A 25726-nucleotide genomic window follows, 5' to 3' on the forward strand; every position below is an offset into this window, starting at 1 on the left:
TTCATATATTGATACTGGACACTAACTGTAACCTTTCGTTCTCTAAACTCTTGGTGTTAAGAATCTTCTCTTTGCTTAGCTATGTAACAAGCTCCACAGGGCTTACAGTTCCAAGACCTTGATTTTTTGTAATTATTGCAAAAGGGAAATTATTTAGTACAGGCTGCAAAGGTACTGTTTTGTATCATGTCCTATAAAAATACCTTGGCTCCTGCAATGTAAGTGCAGTAAATAAACTACTGTGGCAATATGCAGAGGAACAAATGGGCTCAAACAGAGAAGGAAGCACTCAGAATTAGCTCATGTTCACTGGCTCAGGCTTAATTCTCCTTTCTAGAGGCTTTTGGGTAAATAAGCTTTAATTTATAGGTAGAACCCTAGGATCCCTCTCTCCAGCAATAGGTGCTCTTGGTAGGAAACGTGTGGGTCTGCCCTGGGTCACCCTGCAGTCACCTTTGGCTGTGTTGCGTGGGTCTGTGGTACAGGTTCTCCACCCACTGCTGAAGTAGCAGGTGAAGCAAGAGCCCATTGGCACGTGGAAAAGAATACAGAACTTGACAGTATCTCACAGCTTTATAGAAGTATAGGAGCTCTGGGGAAAAATTTATTAGGATGAATCACTGATGTCAGTGATGCTTACTATTGAAAGTAAGAAACCAAACTACAGTTGTGAGTCCTTTCCCCCCAGAAAGGTTGTCTGTCTACAATTCTGTGCTTACTCTGCTTTGAGGTCCTCACATGAGGCTTTGTCTACTCTATTGGTTTCCGCAAATAAAAGCAGTGATATATTTTTATGAAAATGTTATTTTTTGCAGTACATTAATGGGCTAAGTTTTTTACATTACCTGTAAATCTCTGTAAATAAAAGCTATTTTTCAAAACCCTCCTGTGCTGTTCCAAGGCTTGTTCACATTTTTCAAAAGGCTGTAGTGTTGGCATTATAATGTAAAAGGGGAGAGCATCTCTTCTGATAGTAGCAAAACCAAGTAAAAGCTTGAGTCATGTGAAGCAGGTACTTGCTCGTGAGTTACAGTTAGGGTGGGGGGAGTGGGGCTGTTGCCTCAGTATACCAGACACTTACAAAGTAAAAACAGTAAAGAAGTATTCAGAAAGTAGTATGTTTGTGCTCTGAGCTCTAAATGGTCCTTTTTTTACATAAAAGGATAGTAGACTGTTTATTTGTTGTAGAATCGTTCCAAATATGTAGTTTATTTTTCTGGTTTAGGCTTTTGAGGACCCAGTCTCTGGATTGGTACTATAATAATGTCAAAACCCGCTTTAAGTGTTTTGGAAGTGCCAAAGTCCTGAAGAACTTATACAAGAAGCATAGACTGGAGAGCGGAGTTTGTCCTGATGTAATAGGTAAGAATTACTGTGTTGATTCTGTACTAGCTTATCTACTTTAACACAAAAGCTGACAATGGAAATTCTGAGCTTATTTCAAAAGAGATTTTTTTTTAAGGCTATTTTTTAAAATAAATAGCTTAGTGGAGAGAAAAAAGAGTGGAGTGAGTGTCTAGACAGCTGTTTAAGAATCCAAAGAAGGTTTAATCTTAATTATGCCACTGATACAGAGGAACTGTTATCTTCAGTCTGTAAAGTAAATTGCAGCTTGTATTCTAGCCTGTGTTCCAAAATTTATCATGCTTCTGCATAGTCAGTGAATGAGAAAACAGTTTTGCATTCAACATTTGGCCTTAAAGCACATTTCCATGGTGTTTGAAGCAAAATTTGGTTAACATGGGATACATTCGCTATGCAAGTTTACCAAAACTTAGATTGTCCTCTCTTAAGAGTTTTGCATGCTTAAGCATCTGACACTGGCCACACCTTACTTTTGTATGGATGTTTGTAAATGGTTAAACAGTGCTGATTAAATGTTGGTTTCACCCTTTTAAATGAAGAGAGATAGTTCTCCCTTACCTATGGTGTTACAATGCCTCACCCCATGAGAAGAGTAATTGGACGTATAAAATGGATTAGAAGAAACAATGTTTGGTGTCACACTGGTAACTTTAGCAAACACTCAAAACACAGCTAGCTGAATGTTTGAGATTTCATTGGATTTATTGGACCAGATGATCTCCTAAAGAACTTCTTTTAAAATTTGTACAGAGATTATAGTTTTTCTATACGCTTTACTTTGTCTTTTTTCTGAAATTATGTAGGAAGGTAAGTGGACTCTCTGATCCTGAGTGAAAATTTCAGGTGTTTCTTACAAAAATTGGCATAAAGCTTCTAGGGAGAAGCAATCTGTAAATTAAATTCTGATTTATTAGTCTTTTTGCTTTCTCTCTATCAAATTCATTTTCTCAAGAAGATTCCTTAACAGTTGAGAACAAGTATGTATGAAGAAAATCCGTATCAGTGAGGACAGCAGTGGGACAATGGAATTAAAAACTGGGGAGGGATCCTTCCAAACTTGAATACGTGTTACCTTTAAGCTGTAGTCTAACTGAATTTGTCCTTGAATGGAAGTGTGAAGAATGCAATGATGAGTGGCAGTGGCATGTGCACTCTCTGTGAGACCTTTCTAAGGAAGGCCTTTGAGTCTAAATGTCATTGCTAACTTTCTTCTGCTCTCCATGTATGTGACTATTAGGTAAACCTTTTGTTCCCTTTGAAGATAAATACTAGTATACGTGTCTGGGTTTGAGCTTATTTATACAGCATTGCCCTTTAAAATGTAAAATCTATTTCAACCTCAAATGTCATATTAAAGGCAACTTCCCTGCACTTCTGCCATGTAAGCTTTATACCTAGTAGCTTCCTTCTCTCTCTCTCTCTCTCTCTCTCTCTCTTTTACCGTGCAAATAGTTTTCTCCATCGAAAATGAATGAGAGTTGTTTTGTGTAAAAGCAGTCAAGTTTTATACAAAAGCTGCTGCAGTCATGGTTTATACAAAAGGTAGGAGGAATTTTCTGGTTATCACTCTCTGTGTGCAGTGTCACCGTATCTGGAGTGAATATTCTAATCTAATCATGCCTCTGCTGTTGATGGGTACTTCTTATACTAATGCACAGTACTGTCTCTTTTAAGCAGAAGGAGGATTTTTTGAAGGAAGCTTTGAAAATGAAGGAAGCATTTGTGGGAGTGATTCTACATTCTACCAACAGACAGAAGGTATGCTGCTAAAACCCAGTTTGATTAAAACACAGTCCTTACATTTTGAATTACTGGACAAATAGCCTAGAGTGCTGATAAGTCTTGTTCACAGCTCCAGCGATCTTTTAGCTGAAACATTTAGCCAGATACTAAAAATCCTTTGTGTACCATGCTGGAATATCTTGCTTCAGTATTATTCTAGTGCGAATTTCTTCATGTTCAGTTTTTGTTACTTCTCTTCCATTTCCTATGTTTGTATGTTTTTTCATTCTTTCTTATATTTTGTTGGTGTTTGTAGGAGGTTTACAAATTTTCTTCCTATGATTTCATGCTAACTATATTGCTGGATTCTGAAATAAACAACATAAAAATACTATGGTTTATTGTATTTAATATTTATGTTTAAGAAGTAACATAGAGGTTGAGACAAATTTCTCTGTCTTTAAGGTGTTTATTTTACTGCGTGTAATTATGGATTGAGAAAATGAACTTTGTAATGAACAATTCAAGATTTGAATATATGTCTGGAATATGAGTGAATTTTGGAACTCATTATGCAAAATGTACATATATAAAGAACATGGTGGTTTTATCTTATTCTTCACCTAGGACACAGCATGATGGATACCCTTGCTGTGGCCTTACGTGTTGCAGAGGAAGCAGTGGAAGAAGCTATTTCTAAGGCAGAGACCTACAGTGACAGCCTGGTAACATTTTCAAAAAAAAAAAAACAAACCACCAGTAATTTTAATAGAACAGTTATGTTTCTTTTAATTTGGGTACTGGTACAAAACCAAGCAGACAAAAAAGAAAACATGAAGAAGTAGTGACTGTCTCATGCCATACCTGAGGAGCTGGGTGTGGGTTTTGTGAACTTGTATCCAAGGTGCATGTTGCATTTCAGAAGGTGACATGCAATATAAGTACCTGTAATTTCTTCCCACAGTGCCAATAGGGCATATCACCCATTTCCTGATCTGTACCGTTTCTGTGGAAAGGCTGGGTTTATGTGATTTTAGCAACTACAGATATCCATTTTCATGCAGGACAAGCAGAATGAGGCTTGTTACTTGCAGGAACACAAGGAGGACCTCATAGAAGAGCTGGCCACAACCATTGTGCAGAAGGTATTGCATGTGTTTTTTTCCCTAGTTTGTTTAATAGCCAAAACACAATCCTTTAGCCTGGTGAGCTTCAACCCTGCTAACAGCAAAAAGGATGACACCCATGTAGAAAGTAGAGTAAATGACAAGTTTCAACTTCAACTGTCACGGTATAGGCTTAATCAGATACATTTGACATAAAAATCAATTTATAAATAAGCTTTATCCGATGCCTAAACTGATGGCCTACACCCTCAGAGCTGAGAAGTACCACTCCCTCAGGTCTGCATTACCCTTTCTTGGAAAAGGAGGCAGCTGCTCAGTTGAGTTTTACATCTGTTCTGCACTTCCCAAAAGGCACAAAGTTTTCAAATGTAAACAAGTGTGGTTCTTGACCATACCTTCTACTGAGTCCTGCATCTGCAACACATACAAAGAAAATATCTGTCATTAAAATAGAATTCTGTTAATGATGCTGTAAGGTGGACACCCAAAACATCACAGAACCCTCTGTGTGGATTTTTCCAGAAAGCTCATTTTCCCTGCAAAGCTCTGACGCAGCACAGGAATGGAGGGCTTGTGGGAACAAATACCCCTTGGGTTTGCCTGGACAGTTGGGAGCAAGGCAATGTGAGCGTGAAGAGTGCTGCTGAGCTCCCATGATCAGTAAAATAACCACTCCGCTTAGTCTCCCTCCATGTGAACTAATCCAATTGCCACATCTGTGTATGGGATGTGGCATTTAACAATGTATGGATCACACACCAGAGGAGGAACATGTTGTCCATAAAGCTATCAAGAAAAGCCAGAAAAGCAGCAACTCAATGAAAAATAATCTGCCACCTTCTTTGCTAGGAATGTTAGGAGATGAGTTCTGCTTATCAGATCTTTGATAGTCTGGAGCCTACCTCAGCCAGGCTTGAATTACTACCACTCTTGTCAAAAGCTGCCAAGTCTTTTATGCCATAGACTAATATTCTGTAGCTATTTTAAACTGGAGTCAGAAAAGTTGTGGAAATGAAGTGTGGCAGGATATAGTCTGTCAGTGTAGAGAGACAGGTAGTCTATATGATCTTCTCTCACTCTTAAGATGTGTAGATTTTCAAAAACAAAAACAGTGCCTCTTTGTTTTCAGTAGAAATGTGTATAGATGCCACGAGGGCCTTTGAAATTCCCCTCACACCTAGTATTTTGTGTTTCTTTGCAAAAATTCTTTTTGAGAAAGTATTTGACACTTAGATGCTGCTAATGTTTAAAGTGTTACTGTAGGAACAGGTTTCCATGTTTATTTAATTCATCTCTGATGTTCCTACAGCCATTGATTATGATTTACTGTGTCGATGCTTATGCATTTGCAGGCAGTATGACTTCAGATGAGGAGAAATGCATGCAAGTTGTCAGAATCATCCTGACATGAACTGGAGCAAAAGCAGAGGGAGACTCTCACACGTTCTTCCTAGGCAGTTTACCTTAAGACAGGGTTAATGTAGTTTTTCTCCATACAGCTCAGACACTATTTTCAAAGATCCTTCTTTTTTTTTCCTTCCCCTCCCACCCCTTGTCCCCCTACCTTACAGATTATAAAGAAGCAGAAAAGCAAAACTGAGCAGGCCGAGGCTGACTTTGAATGGCCACCATCCAGGAGCAGTGGCCTGGCATCGGTTGCTGTCTCAGATCAGAGTATGCTGACTTTTCCAGGGAGCCGTAGGGGGTCTTACACGTTATGGGTGAGTGACTTAGCACAACTATTGATGTTTTCTGGTGCACAAAACTGGAAGATTGACATCATGGATAAGTACACTTACTGCCTGGAACGGTAAGTAGAGACTTGCAGAGGATGAGCATTAAGCCTGTGTCTGGACAAACTGTCGCTCAGTTGCATGCTTTCCTATCCCATCATGGGTCATGGAAGTGCATCACAGATGTTGTATTGGTGAGTGTGTTGGGGAGGGTTCAGTTTGTGATATGAGCAACCTCGCTGCTTGATTTTAATAGAACTCAATGCCTCGATGTTTATTCCTTAAAACAGTTTTTATGCTCACTTAGCTTTTATTTGGATTTTTACTGAGTGTTATATTTTCTCTTGTACAGTGTTAGATTTCTGTAATATTTCTCTTTTCTCCTTGCCCATCTTAAAGAAAACAGCCAACAACAAAGTAAACCCAACTGCAGAGTACCATTTATGTCTCACATTAAAGAATATTTCCTCCTTTCACATATTTCTCAGCACAATGCCTTTAGCTCCTGCTGTAAAGCTGAAGGAAATCTGACAAGCTGTAATAGTAACATTTTAAGAAGAGCAGCAAGAGAAAAGAAGTGAAAATAAGCTATAGGCTTGGATAGGCTGTTCCACAATTGGAGAGGGAGGACAGTGAGAGATGAGTTCCAGTGCATTTTGATACAGTATTTTTTAAGCTGCTGCTCCCAAGTGTCCTGCTACTTCACCAGTAACCACCTCTCTGTCACTGAGCAGAGCCACGGAAATTGGATGTGTCATGCCTTAGTTCCCAGCTAAGTTTGCCGGCTTACACTGCCAGTGAAAATTGCAGAGATACAGACTCACATTCTCACCCTCCATCTATTTCCAAATTGAAGGAGCAACGCCTTCAAGCTGCTGCTGTTAACCAAGTGACCACAAGTCAGGGTGAGCATGTTTAAGCACTTTGTTCTGTAGCTCCTAGCCAACTTGTTTATGGGACGTAAGAGCCAGGAGATGGAGAGTTAATTTGGTGTCTGACTCAACTGAGTTTTCTTTCTGGAGTTTAAGGACAGGACCTAGGAGAATGCTGCTCAAATCCTCAGTTACTACAACAGTAGCTTGTTGTTTGTCTGCATCTGGAGAGTTAAGCTGGAACTCAGCACATGTTGAAATTCTGTTCTGAAGTGACAAGTATGAGCTCAAATTTTTGCCAGAGGGTGGCTCATTGGTTTGAGAAATAGTACTTTGTGGAAAATACTGGAGTAGCAGAAATAATCACACTAAGGTGAGAAAAGCCACAATGAACAGCTTCAAAATTTCTGCAGCCATCAGTCAGTACTAGACGTCCAGATGTGTACAGTGCTTTATAAGGACTTTCCGCCTTTTTACAGGGTCTTTCACCGTGTTTGTCACCATTTGGTCCAGTTGTCTTCCCACAGTGTGTGGAGGAACATGAATGAATTTGGCCATTTGCTCTGGATTCTCTCACCCCTCCCATAAATCCAGTTTCTGCCTTTTTCTTTGCTAGCATTGTTTTATTGTTTTCTTTTGCCTTTGAAGTGTGCATGTGTTTATTTTTGCTTTGCTTTGAATAGAGGAGAATTTTCTTAGTATAATCAGACACCCTTGGAAAGGTACTGTAGCTCCATTTGCTCCCGTAGCTAACATCATTGCAGTTACGTTAGCCTGTTAGGCTAGCAGAAGTCAAGTCATTGAAGCCCTAACAAAGGGTCTACTGGAAAGCGTACTGAAAGGCAATTTGTGCAGAGCAAACATAGGGCAGTTACAGCCAGCCTGATTCTTATCAACAGCAGTGAAACAACTTAAATACCTTTTCCTGAGCTTTCTTTCCAGTCAACTTTGCTTTTGTTCAGCTAGGAACGGTAAGTATGCATCTGTTGGCAGACTTGCAGGACTACACTGCATCAGTTTCGCCTCTGTATATCACTTGAGAAAGTTACTTTTTCTGCCAAAAGAATTGCTTTTTTTTTTTCCTTTCCAAAACAAAACCTAGCTTTTATGGAAGCTGGTAGAGAGGCCCTATGGCCACATGCTCTTTGCAGGCAAAGCTTCTTCTTCCCTCCCAGGTGGATTTTGGAACTCTTGAGTCTAAGCCTGTAACAGCAAATCTTCATGGGCTCCACTGCAGTACATGAAGTTCTATTATTTCCTAACTGATGACATTATATTGACCAAAGAACCCCAGACTCTTGGTTTGTGTACACATCCTACCATTGAGCTCTGTGTTGGCTGAGTTTGAGCAGAGATCTACCTGTAACAATAAAAAACCTTTTGTATTAGTACATGCCACAGCTAACAAGGGGGGTTTTGCAACAGATTTATTAGGGCAGGTGTTCCTAGTATAACCAAGGTTTTTGCAGACAATGTGGCCACAGCAACCCTAAGGGAAGCAAACAAAAAAAGTGCTTTTTTGTCTGCTACCCAAGTTGCCTGTTACTGGGTTAGAGTTATGTATGTGAACATGTTTCCCCATAGAGACGATTGAAGTAGGACTTCCTCTGTTTAAGACTTTCTTTGTTAGCTGGCAAACAAATTAGTACTTGAAGCAAACAGAAGCAGGATAGATGAAATAAAAGGGAGGAAACTGATCAACAGAAAGACAGACATGCAGAGGAAAGGGAGGTAGGGGTAGCAAATCTTAAGGAAGTTAGAATTTCAAAGTTTAAAACTGGAAATTTATCTTACAGCAAATATTTTTGTTTGTCTTCTGTATAGAAGACAATCCATGCAGTTTTGCCAGCACAATAAAGCTAGTAACATACAGTTACTTAGGGCAGTTGTATGCTATAACACTGGCCTTTAGATACCTATGTTTATTATTGCATTGCATTTTATTACCAAAGTCACTTGCTTTACAGTGGAGGAGGGGAAAGCGAGGAGAGCAGTACTAAACCCAGATATAACTGTGTGGTTGTACCTGCCAAGCAATTTTTCTTTTAATCGCAGCTGTTTGTGTGCAGTTCATCCATATCAGCCAGAAACTTCCAGTGGGCTCTGGAAGCCCTGCATTACCTCCCTGCTCATTCAAAATCACTTGCTTTGAAATCATAATTGAATAAATTAAACTGCCTCTTTGTCGTATGAAGTAAATGCTGTATGCAGGGATCACGAGCTGTGTAAGCTGGAGACAGCACAATGCCAAGAGACCAACTGTATGAAACCTGCTTGACTGGAGAAAAATCTATTGATCTTCATATTGAGGAGCAATACACACACACAGAGTATCTCCCTGAAAAATATATTGATTGTTAAGGGCAGTGCTGTAGTGTGGTAATAGCTATAGATACTGTCTTTTCCAGGTTTTTTCCTTAGATTTTTTTGCTAAAAATAGTGATACAAGGCTGAGTATTTTATTTCCCCATCTCATAAAAAGAGATGGATGGCACCATCTGTTTCTCATTAACAGTAAGCGAAGTCTGTAAAATGTTGGGATAGGAGGAGCTTAGAGCAATGGGTGGGTGCTCCTCCACTGTCTTAGTCCATTTCCCCCCGGTATATCACTGCCAGTGAGAGCAAACGACCAGTTGGCATATTGTATCCCATTTAAACATTGATGGAGTGCAGGCATCCTGGTGTGTTCTAAGTGCTGTATTAGTGATCTTTATTTTACAGCTAAAAGATTGCATATATAAACAGAAGCTCATCCATAATTTATAGTATATAAAACAGCTAGGGATGTAGGGAAAAGGATATAGGGAAAATTACATTAAATACACATTATGATGCACCTCAAGGGAAGCAGAAATTTACTGGTTACGCTAATTATAAGGTCCACAGTGTACTGACAGCTGTTTATTTTTCTTTTTTTCCTTTTGATTTCTCATAAAGAGAAGAAGAAAGGTTCCACAAGCCTGAGGTCCAATACTGCTTTGGAAGTCCCTGGAGGTTTTGCAGGTGCCCTATGCCTTTGTAGGTTTGTCTGAAACAAATATTTGAAGAAAATCTTCATAAGGAGGAATCCTCTTTAGCAGTTGTAAGGACGCAGCGGGAGAGCTGTTTCAGATGAGGGAGGCATAACACTGTAGGAAGATGATGACAGCTGACATCAGGCCTTACCTGTGAACAACTCAGTATCAGAAACATGGTATTTATGTCTAATTAAAAATGTGTCATGTCACAGGGAAGATGGAGCTTTTAGCTTTCATACATGACCTGGGATCAGGAGGTTGCGTAGAGTGTATTGCTGGGACCTACTTCCAATGAGGCGGGTGTGCATTTATCCAGAAGCCCATCAGCTGGACCAGATGGGTTATTTACTGTCTTGTTTCCTTGCAGAAAAGCCAGCTGCAGCACCATCTTCTCTGTACAGAGTGTGAAAGAACAGTACACTTTGAGATGGAAAGGTGCTTGGTACTTTAGAAAACGAGTCTTTCTTTATTAATATTTATTATGAGAAGATCCAACTTTCTCTAAGTACTTCCCAGGTTACAAATTTTACTGTCATCTGCTGATTCTGCAGGTGTAACTTTGTAGTCTCACTGCAAAAGTGATGTGGATTTCAGATCCAGGCAGCCCTGTCCACAGTAATCTGGCTGATATTCCTCCTTCCACTGCAGCAGCAGGACAGGATACAACTGCTTTTGCAATTCTAACTTAGCGTAGTACCACTATTTAAGGCTCCAGCTCGCTAAATAATTGGTGCAAGGCTAAATGTGACAGCATTTTCCTTTTAAAGTTGTTTGCATGGTTTTGAGTTTGTTTGAGATGTATCTCTAGCAGAAGTTTACTAATTTTGGGGTTTATAGTACTATTCATGCACTTGACAAACATCTAAGAAGACAGTTTGGGATGCTAGGTGTATCATCAAGCCCATGCAGGCCTAAATTCAGCTGAATTGCACTTACTGCCAGCAAACAAAGCTAGGTTTCAAGGCATGAGAAGGGAGTAGGAGAGAGGACAGAGAAGGGTGGTTGTTCTATAATGTCATTTTCCAAATAATTTAGGTCATATGTTGTTCTTTCAGCTTTATTTTAAAGATGCTATCCTAATACACTGCTGGGTATCGCGAAGCTTTAATGTCTAACTTAAAACCTGTGATGCTCAGAGCTAGGCTGCCTGACAAATCTTGCTTTATTTTTAGATGAAATCAGGGTGTATATTGTCACAGCAAGAAGCAAATAAACACAGAACACTTAAGGCTTCCTCTGTCAAGTGGGTGTTTGAGTAGGAGATACAGTGATTCTCTCCGATGGGTGAGTGCTCTGCTGAGAACAACTTCGTAGATGAGGTCAGAACAGGATGTGAAAGGTTGTGCAGGGCACCGAGCAACCTAGAAATTAAAGAAAAAAAGAATAATCATGTTCAGTAAAGAATATTCCCTTGGGAAAAAAAAAAAAAAGGTAAGTTTATGTGAGGCTGCAATTAGACTTGAGATGAAAATGCCAGCTTACCTCCTGCCCTGACCCATTTATACACATGCATTCTCCTAGTGGGGTACACTAGTAGCAACTTAGAATTACACTGTCCTACACCAGAACCAGGGATCTGGCCTTTGCAGTTGCTCAGCTTTCTCGTTTGTAAGTAGTGTGGTAATACTGCCATCACAGGATACTAACTGAGCTCTCGGTATCTTCAAATGAAAGGTATTGCGCAACTGGGAAACATCTGCCCTGATTGTTTTTGTTGGGTTTTTTGAAGAGTTGTAATATGGTGTTCTGCGCTTGGGAGGAGGGAAGAAGGATGGGCCACAGGGGAATATGTCAGGAACAGTAACAGCTAAACGAACAAGGGTACCTGTAGAGGCACCGCTTAGGTTACAGTTGCATTGTTACGTCTACCCTCTATTCCTGTCAAAGCACCCAACAACTGGTTTACCGCAAACTTCTATAGACTTGTTTGCGTAAATCCATTACATTGCTTGAACTGTGATATTTTGTGCTCCTAGCACTTTCCTAAATTGCTAGCCCCATAATTACAATGAAGGGAAATTTATACTCATATTCTGGAACACCTATTTAAATGTCCCTTATTACTAGCTTACAAATCCCTTGCAACCAAAGTAATAGTGTTTTCACATGTGGGCCCTACTTGTTATTAGGGGGCAAAGCCCCTCAAACTATGAATTATACTTCTATGTGGTGATGTGTAATGCCACTTGCACACTCAGTAGCAATGGGTTTGTTGGGGAATAACCTCCTGCCTCTCCCCCTTGCAACCCTTGGCTGGATCCTCAAGGTCAGCTAATCCAAACTCAACCAAGATAAATGCACACCCCAATGTGGCTCTACATATTATTACACAACTGTGCAATTCATACTGCTGACGGACCCATTCCTGATCACTGAGCATTATTTTTGTACTCCTTTTAAAGAAACAATGCTTCTAAGGGGATCAGCTGCCTGAGAGGCCAGTAGAAGGATGGCAAACCATCCAGTGCAGCCAGGCTGTGTCTGTGTCACTAATGAACAACAAGCCAGCTTGGGCAGACCCTGGAAAGACAGATGCTCTAAGGATTTTGCACGCGAGGGAGCAGTCATCTTTGCTTTCTCCCAACCCGTCAAGTTTTTGTCCTGACGGCTGGGATATCCTAACCAGGGTTTAGGTCAGGGCGTGAAGAAGGGAGTTTCCTTTCAACAGAGTGTGAAAATTTCCCATTCATCTGCCTGTTCTTGCCCTTTTTCAGAAGCCATAGGGTTGATACCAGAATCTTTGCCACATACAAGATTAACTAAGGAACAGATGCTTGATACCCTTGGTATTCCACTCGCACTGCGAAATGTCTGGACTGGCATACATTTGAGCAGGGTGAAAATCACTTCCAGGGATAAATAGGCTGTTGCAGGGTGGCACCATTCGCAAGCTCATGCTGTCTCCTTCCTGGTGTGGGCGTTTACTTACCAAAGGATGCATTAGCTGCTGATGCTCAGGGGTTGATGCTGTCTTGGCTCAGGTGCGTGGGACCTGCTAGTTCTGTCTGTGCTCTGATTGTATTCATAGAGCACAAGAGGCTGTTCTTGCTGCACCTCTAGCAGGCATAGCCATAGAATTTGCGGGTGAGGAGAGGGAATGGATGAGGTTGAATGTAAGTCATCTGTGTTTGTGCTGTCAATTTTAGGCTGCTTCCATGAATAAGGTTGTCCTCAAAAACCAGAATAGCAGCTGCCCCACAGGTCAGTGCTTGCACAGCACAGAACTCTGCTGCCCAGATCGAGAGCCACCCTCCCTGCCCTCAGCCCCGGTGCTGAGCTCCCAGTGCCTGTGAAGGCTCCTACCGTGGTGACCCTGCAGCTGCCTTACCCTTGTCACACCTGAGGCTATGTTGTGGTTTAAGTTAAAGGACCCTGACTTAATATAAAAATTACTTAGCAACAACTGAAAACATCAGTATGTTACCAACATCATTCTCATACCAAATCCAAAACACAGCACTGCACCAGCTACTGAGAAGAAAATTAACTCTGTCCCAGCCAAAACCAGGACGGGTTCTCGGTCCCTCCTGAAACTGGGAGAGTCCTTGATCTGCTCTAAATATGTGCAGAATAAATTACAGTTTTACTAGTTAAGCCAGACCACAGAAATAGGGTGAAATAGGAGGGAAGTGAGGAGAAAAACAGGCGTGATCCAGAATATCCCTTGTAGAGTTTGGTCAGTTGCTTTCGGAATCTACTTTGAATTACCACTTTGGTTTCTCTTCAGAAGAAAGAGGATTTACCCATACTCTTTCATCTTTTGAGGAAGAATGTAGAGCAAGATCTTTCTATTGTCTTCTAAACAATATGCATACATCTAAGAGAGGTATTCAAGGTAAAGAATCCATATATTATCAACATTAGACTTAGTATTCACAGGCATGTTTTATAAAAAAGTGATTCTTGCTTTTGGTTACTTGTTTTGTTTCTGTTCAGTGTTCAGAAGCATAAACTTGTAAATTATATAGACAGAAGATGGAATATGTATTAAGTAATAGGAGACTTATGTGGTTATTTTTACTCACTCCTTCCTTCTTTAATCTTCAGAAACCACATTGTCTTTTTTCTTTTCGTTTTTTGAAGGCCAGCAATGAAACAGGACTGTACATGCAAAAATAGATTCCTTTTAGTGCTAGCCCAGTACAAAATGAAGGCTGAGTTCTCTCCATCCAGACATTATAACTATGCAGCAGAAATCCCCTGAAGAGGGATTAAAATAAAATAATAATAATAATGTGTCTGGAATTTCTTTTTGAAACAAACATAGCAGATGCCAGTAGGCAGGATTTGGTTGGGAACTCTTCTAACTAAAGTGTTTGGAAATGCCTGTCAATACTGTAACTATATTTTGCAAGCTGTACTGTACAGCACAGCAATCCGGTATGCAGCACATGCCTCCGAGGAGTGTGTGCAGTGAACATAGCGAATCACCTGATGGGTTGCAATGCCATCTGCTGATGTCCTAATTTATTGCAGAAACCAACAGTAGCAGAACCGTAGTGTCTGACTGCAGACATACAGGGCAGCCTTGTAATTCATCACAAATAAATACATCTAAAATAACACTTGGCTGACAGGTGTGTTTTGCTGAGGAAGCAGAACTTCTGGTTAGGAAAGGTGCCTGTAGCTTTAGCTGGGAGGGAAGGATCTTCTTGACACCTCATGTCTTTATAAATCAGGACCAAGGCTCCTACACTCCTGCCTCCTTTTGAAAATTGTATTTAGGCTGCTGTATTATTTAGATACTTCTGGAAAATGGACCAGATTGGTGGTTCTGCACTGAGGTCTTGTTGCTGTCCAAGTTTGTAGGCAATTAATTGGTAAAGATTCAGGGCCATGGCTCTTCCATTTGGTCAGTAAAATATCCCTTGCTGGAATGTGAACCAATCCAAGAGCCTATTGGGGTAGCTGGCCTGACCTCCAGGACTTCCCTGCATCCATGCGCAGGGAAGCTACGTAGAGCACCAGCCTCCAAATAGGTTTCTCAATCCTGTTCCCTTTTGTTCAGCATGTATCTTCCTATGTAGAAGTCCACAAGGGAAAAACATCCCCTGTATCTGCAGATGGGCTGTCATCTGTGAGAAAGGGAGGCCCAGGTGTTATGCTGCCCGCACAGGTAAGTGTGGCAGTGATGTCAATAGCAGGGGCGGCGCGTACATAGGTTTGGAGCCCATGCTCCAGCTGTAAGGCTGTTAAGGTACTGATGCCAACTGAGTTAAGTTGATGCAAATGTGCCAACCAAGATTAGAGCTTTTTCTGTGTAACCTCACACCAAATAACTAACTTTCTCGTTTGGTTTTAGTTGCAAAAGCAACAAAAAGAGGTCTTGGATCATTTGCTTTTCAGATAGAGTCATCAGGCCGGCAGGTAATTGATTGGAGATAAACTTGTGGACAAACATTTGCTTTTGTGCTCTGAAAAAAAACGGCCAGTTTATGCCAATGTAGCTGGATTTGTTCTCATGCCAGGATATGCTTCTGTCCTATTCCTACAACAGATTTGGCTATTGACACTTCTTTTTTGTGTCATTATTGATGTTACCAGTGATTTGAGCTGCTATTGGGAATGAATAATTACAGGTTTTTTCCACCCATACTTGTCTGAGTAAAACACAGTTCTACTTCCATCCCTGTCTAAAACTGATTTTCAGAACAAGAAATAACCGAACCCTCTACTATTTATTCTTCTGAGTCGAAGCTTATTAGAACACTGTCACTTCTTGATCATTTACATCTCTCCAGATACAAGAAATACAGAGAACTACAATAATAGTAGTGAAGAGTGCTAGTTCAAGAGCCTCTTCCAGTAGCATCATTTCATCCTTTGTCAGGATATGAATGCAGTGCTTTTACCTCCTTGAGTCTTCTGTGACATCAAAGTATTATTGCAGATCTGGGTTCTTTACCCAGCATGCAAGAGCTGATCCACACGCAGAGTGGAGATACTTGTTTATTGCATGTCTGCACATCGATGGGTGCTAGGTGGTAATCCACAAAGCTAGCACACCTTTTCACACATAGTAAAAATTTTTATATGCTTTGAGAAATTGTTTACAATTATGTTGTCACACTTAATTTTCATTGGTTCTTACAAATCTCATCTCCATTTAAAGGCAGTGGGTTTTTTTTCACCGGGGAGGGGGCTTTGTTAGTAGAGGGCTCTCTTTGCTTGAGGGTGGATCTTTTAGTATGGTAATTAGGATAGTTCACACACAGTTCCAATAATTTTCTGTTTAGTCTCATTAACTGTTTGGTTCTGGAGCTTATCTTGTTGTGCTCCAACTTCACATATTTATGGTGTCTGTTCCTTTTCCCAAGGCCACGTTTTGTTAACTGTAAGGATTTAACTAACATCCTCTATTTTTCAAATTATTTCTTGTTTTTCACTATAGATATTTACTTTTTTGGTTTTCCCTTTTTCTTTTTTAAAGTAAATAATTCTTATGTCAGAACCACCTTCAGTAAGAAGAGGTGGTACTTCTAGCAGAGCAGTCCAAGACAGATTTCATCCAGAATTCACATAAAGTGTAGAAAATTTATGAGTATGGCTTCAAGCCGAGCTTTGGAGGTACCAAAAGCTTTTTCCCCTTGCTGCATTTGGAGGGGTTTTCCTGGGAATTAGCAGTAGTTCCTGCATAATACCTATTTCCCACAGAGAGCTGGCAGACACTGTGGAGAGGAGTTTCCCTCTGACCTGACCCAAAAGTTTCAGCACACAATTTAAAAGAATCAGCTTGGTTTAGATAAGCTTGTTTGAATAAGCTTGTTTGAGATCCTAGACTGCTATACCACATGGGACTATATCTGCTTTCTTTTCTGTGCTTCCTTATTTTTCAGTGCCTTTTGTCCATCAGGCCCTTCACACTCATCTCCTTTCTAAATCTTTCAAGCTGTTGTGCGTCTTCTAGTCCTTCAGAAAGATGTATCTGCCCTATAGTGTAGACCCACTTGAGCTAGCTTTGAATTGCTCAGGCAGTACTGGTAGCAGCACTGCTGCAGAAGCAAGGGTCTAAGGGTGTGATGGCTGAGCTCCTTCACTGGATTTTGCAGCCCATGCCAAGTTCTGGTGGGTCTCGGGTTAGCTGAGAGCTACGTATGGACACGGCCATCGCTGCAATGCAGCCTTCACTGTGATGTTTATAAAACAGTGAATAGGCAGGCAAGAAGCTGCTATTTAAACAAAACCCAGAAAAGTTGTCAAGCCTACAGATTTTACATAAGAACAAACATGTTACATTAATTATCTGAGCCCAGAGTTATCATTATACAGACTACTCAAGTTTTTCTTGATTTTTTTTCTTCTCCTTACAATTTCGTTCTTTAAGTAATAAGGGAAAACAGATACTAGTGATTAAACTGTAGGATATTTCTTCTTCTGGGTTTTTCAGCATCTCTTATCTCTCTGCCATATATGTGGAAAAGGAATGTGCCCTGAGAGAATATTCTTGGTACTGTGAAAATAGTGACAGCCACAACAACTTGCTGGTTTCAATATGTAACACCTTTAGCACAAAGATATCAAGAGGACATAGCAGACATGAACTGGACCTAATTTATTTTAAGAATGGGAAGTTCAGTGGTTCTTGCTTTACAGTGAAGTGAGACACAGCACGATTAAAACTTGTCATAGTTAGGCTGCAAATTTGTGGCAGAATTGTTTATATTGTCCATATATCCTGGCAGGATGAAATCAAAGTAAATGAGCAAATTCCTATGGCAAAACAATTTGTGTCCTTGTCTGTATTGTGTTAGATTATTAACCCTTTTACAGGGTTAAGGAGGATTTAGATGATCTTGATCAGTTGAATATCTAGTCTGAGGTTTGAGAAAGCCTAAATATACACTTGAATATAGCTGGTCTGTGAAAGTGACTCATCTGAAATGTTCCTTATAATAAAATTATACAATACTATGAGCTTACTGTCAGTAGTTCATGTCACTGAATTTGGAAGGAAACACTCCCAATATATCACGTTAGGACCTGTGTCTTTGCATGGACAAGACTAACCAAGTTACGCAGTCATTGCAGTTACAGAAAATATTTGATTCTAGGGCAATAATTCTGGCTTTTCCTCCAGAGTTCAGAAGCCAAATTAAACCCTGCTGCTTAGCTGTGTTTCTTTTTACTGAATCTGTTATGAAATCATACTGCTGAGCCAAGGATACAGGAGGATTTGCAGTTAATTAAATCTTCTGGCATGGTACGCGGGTCCCACACAGGAGCATTTCAGGTGGGAGGAGGTGCAGCCAGAAAAGTGGGGTAAGTATTGCTTTCAAGCCAGGAGGACTCCCAGCAATGCTTGTGCTGTCCTGGGAACTGAAGGGACTTGAAAACAGCTGAAAGTCACATTATCATTTTCCTCTTCTGCACCAGGGCAAAGCAGAGCTCTGATGCAGGCAAAGACTGGCCCTTTTGAGATTAAGAGTTTTAGTTAATTATTTGTAATCTGAACATCAGTAAAAATGTACAAAGATTTGAGTGCCAACTTGGCTTGCATAAAGAAGCTGAGCCACCTGAAAGCGTGCTTCTTAATGAAGCCCTGGCATACACAGGCAGTCTTTTACTGACTCTGTTATGGAGGCCAAGACAGAGGTTTTCAGTGGTAAAAAGTTACTGGGAAAAAGCTAATTGTCATTTGAAAAAGTGATCTCTTTTGCCATTCAAGCTGCCTAAGCACATATTGTCATCAAAAGCAAAGTTATTAATTAAAAAAAAAAAAATGGACTGCAGCAAAATATTGTCAGCCAGAGATTAAAACTTGACTTGAGCTGCTGTAGCCTTGTTTCTAGAATTACATACGTGCTTTCATATGTAAGAGTGAGTTCTCCTGAAATCAAACACTGCCAGCTTTCACAGTTTTTTAAAACTGGCCAAATTTAGATGTGACTTCTGTAACTGACCCCAGTGCCTAAGTCAAAACTGTCTGATCTATTTATGTAGATCCAAAGGAAAGCACCTTCCCCTCAGTAGTAGTCAGGGCTCATTAACAAGCACAACAGTATTTTAGGTCATTTTTACTTGAAATGTGACCCTCAATAGATGTGCAACTGTAGGTTATGTTGACTTCCTTAGCAAGACTGCATAAAACTGCCCACCATATTGTGTGATATGTATGTCCTAGCAGACAAGAGAATTCTGCATTAAAACCAGTTGAGTTACACATCTATTTCTGGGGAACAGGCTGTTTGTTTGTTTTTTCTAATTTTTAACTTCTGCAGATTGTTACACCAGATGGCCTGTTGAGCCAACAATAGATCATCGTGTCTCACCACAATGGGATCTCTTTCTGGCTAGCTTGAGTCAAAGCAGTTAGATATCAGTCCTCACCAAGCATATGCCTAACAACTTCACATTAATTATTTCTTTCCATCTGGTCCATGGTAGTATAAACAACTTCCTGCCTCTTTGCATAGCATCAGAAATGCACATAAATAAGCAACCTGGTGCTGAAACAATTCTTTTGAACACATTAAATTCCATTTCTGGATGCTAGCAGATCTCACGCTTCCATGGGTAACTGAATATTCATTCTAATTACAGTACAGAGGTTGATAATTAAGTATTTCTATTTTTAAATTATGCTTTTTGATTTTTATTCCCACAGAGGTCTCAGTCTGCATTCTCCCTGGCTAGTGAAGATATGCCCAGTAAAGGACTAGACCTTGCATCATCTATGACTGAAGCTTTTTGGAGGCAGCAAAAAGGACAATTCAGGACACAGAAGGAACGGAAGCTCTCTGCATTACCCAGCTGGAAGAGTGTGGACAGGCTAAATGAAACAAGTAAATATTTCTAGTACGAATATGATTCTTTTTTTGGTTCTCACTCACATGTGGAATAAATATGACTTAAAGCAAGGACCTTCTCCAGGAAATTTCTGCTGACCTCTGTGCTTGTAGGGGTCTGTTTGGTGATGCCATGATTTCGTTGGCTGTGTCATTGCTTATCTTACCTTTTTTTTTTTTTTTTTTTTTTTGTCCCAAGGAAAGGTTCAAAATTTGGGCCTTTGGAGGGTTGATTTATAGACTGTTAGGAAACTTTAGGCATCTGATTTAGATACATTTCAGACCTTCTAAGACACAAGAGCCCAAGGGCCTTGGTTTGTCACCTGATTATCTGTCCTCCAGTTGAAAGAGTTTGCAGCTGCCCCTAGTATCCCTTCTGTTGCACAAGTTGACTGTTCATTGAGGTTACGTGGTGAACCAAACAGTGAAATAATTCACATTTGGGATTCCCCCTTGCACCTTAATTTTCAACCCCAATGAAACACCAATGCAGTGTCCTGTGCAGCCCCACTAACTGCTGCTTCCACACAAGTTTGAGAAAGCTGTATGAGTAGGAACTTCACTGACCAGCAGTTTCCCCAGACCTGTCTTGTCTTTCCATGCATGAGTTATGGATGTGAATACAGATGATGGAAGGTGACAGCTTCCTAAGTCAGCCCCATTCCTGAATCAGCACCCTGGAATAGAGTGCAGTTGCCTGCTTACTTCAGGATGGCATAAATACAGGCTGTCATTGAAGAAGGAGGTTCCTTCTCTTGAGGGGTCCCATTTCCACTGCCTGTCTTCTTCTGGCTTTAGTGTTCATGAGGCCACAAGAGCGTAGCACCAGGCAACTGCTGCACAGAAGAGTTGATTAGTTTTCACCCCCACAGCTGCACAAGGGGAAGGGATGAACTGCTCACTCCCCCTGGCTCCAGGTGACAGGGAACAGCAAAGCTAACATATCTGCTACTGTTGTCCTCCCATGACAGTCTGCTGCTTCCTTCTCCTTCCCTTGGAACAGCTGTAGAGCCCATATGACCACCATAGCAAATTGGTTTATGAAGCTAAACAAGCAGAAAACTTCTCTTCTGTAGGGTGAGTTTACTAGTGCTGTAATTGCCACAGCTGGCTCGCTAGGCACTGGCAGGCAGAAGCAGCCAAAACAGTGTTTGGGTGTAGTGGGGACCAGGCATGGGCGATGCCTGTCGGTTCTATTTGTTTATCTATAATGCCAGTTGGTAACCTAGGAGACTGAAAATTAGACGGTGTCAGTACCCCTCCTCCCCCAAAAAAGAAAGTGATAGTAAAGTAGTGTTAAAATCTGACTTAACTAAGTCTGCATTACTTTGTGAACCCCCTGTCAGAAGTGGTGTTCTCCTGGGCATTTTTGTGGAAAGCCTATTCTCAGTAAAGCAGTTAATTGGATACTTAAATTTAAGAACCCACTTCAATCCCATTGAATTCAACTATTGAGCAATTTAGTACTTAACAATTGCTTAACCACAACAGAATGACGTATTGACCCGGTTTCCTTTCAAGTGCTCTACTCAGAGGATTTGTTCTGCTCCTTTCGTCTAAGAACAACATTTGTGATGAAACTGTGGTGCCTGTTGAGCTTACAGTAAATAGCTGGTTGTGCTAATATGTATAAATGTGATCACAGACTCACAGAGTGGTCAGGGCTGGAAGGGATCTCTGGAGACCATCTAGTCCAAGCCAGAACCAAGCTAAAGCAGGTTCTCCTAGAGCAGGCTGCACAGAGTCACGTCCAGGCGGGTTCTGAATGTCTCCAGCAAAGGAGACTCCACAACCTCTTTGAGCAGCCTGTTCCAGTGCTCCATCACCCTCAAGGTAAAGAAGTTTTCCCTCATATTCAGATGGAACTGCCTGTGCTGCAGTTTGTGCCTGTTGCCCCTTGTCCTGTCGCTGGGCAGCACTGAAAAGAGCTCGGCCCCGTCCTCTTGACACTCGCCCTTCAGATATTTGCAGACACTGATAAGATCCCCTCTCAGACTTCCCTTCTCCAGACTGAACAGCCCCAGGGCTCTCAGCCTTCCTTCATCAGGGAGATGCTCCAGTCCCCTCATCATCTTCGTAGCCCTCCGCTGGACCCTACTCAGTAGTTCCCTTCTTCTCAAACTGGGGAGCCCAGCACCCCAAATGTGCCTCACCAGGGCAGAGCAGAGGGGGAGGATCCCCTCCCTCGACCTGCTGGCCGTGCTCCTGATGCACCCCAGGACCACACTGGACTTCTTGGCCACAGGGCACACTGCTGGCCCATGGGCAACTTGCTGCCCCCCAGCACTCGCAGGTCCTTCTCCGCGGGGTTGCCCCCCAGCAGGCCAGCCCCAGTGGTGCGTGGGGCTGTGCCTCCCTGGTGCAGGATGCCGCACTGGCCTCTGTTGGGCTCCATCAGGTTCCTCTCTGCCCAGCTCTCTCACCTATGCACTGGTCAGCAGCTCTGTGTTAGGATACAGAAAATGAAAGATGTCTCGACCAAGAGTCTGGAGTGGTAACGTCAGTGGGTTTTATAGACATGTAGCCAAAAAGCAGTTCGTAAATCTTTTTGATTACGCTTTGTACTGTTTCGAATTATGAGTGAAGAGCCCAACAATGAATTTTTGCTTTTTTCCCCTTTACCAATAGTTTCACAATGAGACTTCTTAAATCTATTTTCATTTTCATATGAGTGAATTATAGTGTATATCTAAAGAATTGCGTGTTTCATCCATTCTTCCAAGTGACTTTGTTTCGCAAAATCAGAAAGGGGAAAAAATTGACATTACTTGAAACTGGGATAAAACTGAGTCAGCTTTCTGAATGCAAGCTTCTCAGTGTATTTCCTTTCCAGCCCACTTACCCTTGAAGATGTAATCAACTGCTATCCTGTCCTTTCTTCAGTTAACCGAGGATGTTTGACCAATCCTCACATGTTGTTGCTAAACAAAAAAAGGGGATGTCGTTTGGGAGAGAAAAAGTATGTGTCACTGGACTGCATTCTGTTTGTGTAATGTGTTGCAGCTGAATTCAGTTCCTGTTGGAGATTTGTATCTTGCAGAGCTGTTTGCTTTTTTTGAAGGAACAGTGTTTTTAAGGAAAGGTCATCTTTCTTTCAGGAGAATCCTATACTTAGATTAGTGAGCATAGTTGAAAAAAGTGAACAAGCAGGAGTTCCTTTTGCTTGATAATTGTATACTTTTTTTTTCTCCAAAATCAAATGTTATAATAGAGTTATTAGTTCTCCCTATAACCGTGACATCAGTTATCTCCTCAGCTGGTCACTGCTACAAGAAAAATAGCACTATTTTGATTTCTTTTTAAGCAGGAGTAAGAGTGACTTCACTGCTGTATTTTTCTGAAGTTACCTGAATTGGCAGGAAATTTAGGAAGTGTAAACAAGCCAAAAGGACTAAAACAAGTGAAAGATAACAAAAAATGTTCAAAATCTTGCATAGCTCGTAAGTTTCATTGCCATTTAATTAGTTTCATTCTGGGTGGGAGTGTTTTTGGTAGTAGTGCACCACAGGCTTTTTTATTTATTTTTTTTAACTAAGCATGCCTTCTTACCGCATGCTTATGTTCAATTCCAGGGAAAAAGTAATCTTGAGCTCCAAGTATTTATAGTCATGTAGTGCAAGATGCTTCAGTATCGTCTACAACACAATCCAGATTTTACTTCATCCATTTTTAGATAGTGATGTTCTGTTTACAGTTTTAGAAAACTAAAATTTATGATAAGTATTTCTACAGTTTTCTGTAAATGGCAAATTTGAACCTGTGGAAGGAATCTGTAAGGCTGGAAAGTTTGTTCATTAGGCTGAGATTACTGTGTTAAATCCATGGCATTATTTGTTTATTCAACTGCTGTGGAAGGTAGAGTCATCACACGTTCACATTTCCCATGAAGGGACTTTTTGAGTTTGATTGAAAATGGAATTTAAATTTAGACAAAATGCTGTTCTCTGAGTTACACAGCACTTGACCATATTTGTGGCTTTGTCTTTTTTTCCCTGTTGGAATTGTGAAACATACTCTGAAAAAGTGTAAGAATGTAAGAGCATCAGTGCTTGGGTCAGACAAAAAGCTCATTTAGTCTAGGATGCAATAACAGCAGCAACAGTAACCATAAGCAAGAGCCTAGGAAAAATCAGGAGAAAGCAAGTGTTTCTCATGCTGCCTCTGAACCTCCAGAACTTTCAGCTTAATGAATGTCTCACCTAGAAGTGTCTTTTTGTGTTTGGTAAATGTCAGTGTATTTCTCTTCCATCTCCATAGCCACATCTTTTTTATCCCAGATTAATTTCTACATCCATAACACCATGTCTAAGGAGGCAAGAAGCTCCATAGGTCTGGTACCCATTGCATCCCACTTCTTTTGTTTGTTTTGAACCTTGATTTCCCTAGTTTCACTTGGTGTCCTCTAGTAGTTAGGTTGAAGGGGGTCCCCTCCCGTCTCTTTTAGCGTGTATCCTCTCAGTCTTCTCTCTTCCAGACGGCAGAGCTCTGGCTTATTTAATCATTCCTTGAATGAAAGCTGTTTCAGATGCTGGTGCAACCTTTGTTGCTCTTCTCTGATCCTTTTTCCGTCTTTCCTTTTCACGATGGGGGACCAGAACTGCACACAGAATTAGAGACGTATGCAAACCCACAGGATTTATACATGTCTGTGTACTGTTGTTCCTCAGCTTTTCCAAATAATTCTTTTAGAAAAAAGCTTTGGTCCAAATACTCTCGCATTTTAATTAGTGGAAGGAACACTTGCATTTGTTATTTTTGTGGAATCCTCCAATTTGTGGCCAGTTGATCACAAACTGGGAAGTGAAATGAGCCTTTCACACTGTAAAAACAATTGTTCTTGATTTGTTTTCATAGATCCGCCTTCTGTTTTTCAAAGCACTGATGGAAACTGGGTAGCTTTGCAGAATGTCACTTTGCCTCGTCCCCGAATGCTCGCCAAACCAAAGAGTCAAGTATTCAGAGCTTTGGAGAATGAATCCAGCATTGTGTCTGCCTATGACGAGATGGGCTCAGACAGCGAGGATGACTATGACTGGAATGTGGCCTTGAACAAGCTGCGTTGGAGACCTCGGCAATTACCAGATGATTTCTATTATACCAATTCCCAATGTGGTACTGAATGGGTTTATGGCAATGATCACTACCAGGCAGTGACTTCCCCTTCCTCTGGCTTATACACCAATACTGAGACACTGTTCTCTGATTCAGAGACATCTTCGGTAAATTCTTCCCAGGAAGCTAAAGGACCTACCAAACTTCTCTGGTTACAAAGCAGAACTCAAAGTGATGTGCCCAGAATGGAAGAAAAACATTTTCATGGGGAACTGGATGTAAATTTCAATCCACAGGCAACCAGCTTGGAGTATTCAGACAGCAGTGAGACTGAAGAAGTCCATTATGATTTAGAAAAAAGATCAAGAAGGTGGAGGAAGAGCAAAGCAATCTCTGAAGAATTACATGAAGAAAAAAATCGCACAAAAGTCAACAAGATGAATTTAAGTCAGGTAATTGTGCTTGAGCTTACTAAATGCATTTTCAAAAAGAGCTGGGCAAAACTAATTAAGCTATGGTGGCAATAACGTGTGAATCATGAGTGGGAGGTGGAGTGTTCTTGCAAGCTTTATCTTCCTCATGCCTCCCAACTGAGAAGAATCAGAGGTAAAGTGTTACATATACCATGAAAAGGCTTTGCCTCTTTTGGTGTTACATATACCATGAAAAGGCTTTGCCTCTTTCTCAAATATGCCACTTCCATCTCGTCAACGACATTGTTAATACTGTAAAATATAGTGCTTTAAAAAAAAAAAAAAAAAAAGGTCAGGATTTGCCAACACTAACGATTATTCACTAATCACCTGTTTGTTGCATTGGGAGGGTGTTTAACTCTCGGAATTCTTGGAATAAGAAATAGCTCATATGCCTGGGAATCTTCTGTGTGCTGTTTGCAAATGTCCTGCTAAGGGGTAAAGATAACGAGCAGTGTTGCAGCACAATCAAACTAGTAGGCTGCAACAAGGCTTTACCGTTGGTCAGGTTCTACTGTCTATGCTGTATCTCCTTCCTCCAGGGGTCAGCCGTAGGAGGAACAGTGTGGTCTGACCCCTG

The 25726-nt window shown here is 40.9% G+C and overlaps 1 protein-coding gene across 5 annotated transcripts in view; it reads left to right on the plus strand.

Moving 5' to 3' along the window:
- LOC121087194 (myosin VIIA and Rab interacting protein) overlaps positions 1–25726 on the plus strand; it is a 238425-nt gene that overhangs the window by 178868 nt on the left and 33831 nt on the right. For 3 of the 5 annotated variants that reach the window (XM_040591941.1, XM_040591938.1, XM_040591940.1), the window contains exons 4-10: positions 1226–1362; positions 3040–3123; positions 3715–3812; positions 4152–4232; positions 5786–5935; positions 19441–19618; positions 24476–25125. In XM_040591941.1, the coding sequence (XP_040447875.1) occupies positions 1226–1362; positions 3040–3123; positions 3715–3812; positions 4152–4232; positions 5786–5935; positions 19441–19618; positions 24476–25125 (1378 nt within the window). The remainder of the gene's footprint in view (positions 1–1225; positions 1363–3039; positions 3124–3714; positions 3813–4151; positions 4233–5785; positions 5936–19440; positions 19619–24475; positions 25126–25726) is intronic. The other 2 variants (XM_040591939.1, XM_040591942.1) reach the window with 1 other exon arrangement.

This window comes from Falco naumanni, chromosome 4 (genome assembly GCF_017639655.2).
Source record: "Falco naumanni isolate bFalNau1 chromosome 4, bFalNau1.pat, whole genome shotgun sequence".
NCBI lineage: Eukaryota > Metazoa > Chordata > Aves > Falconiformes > Falconidae > Falco > Falco naumanni.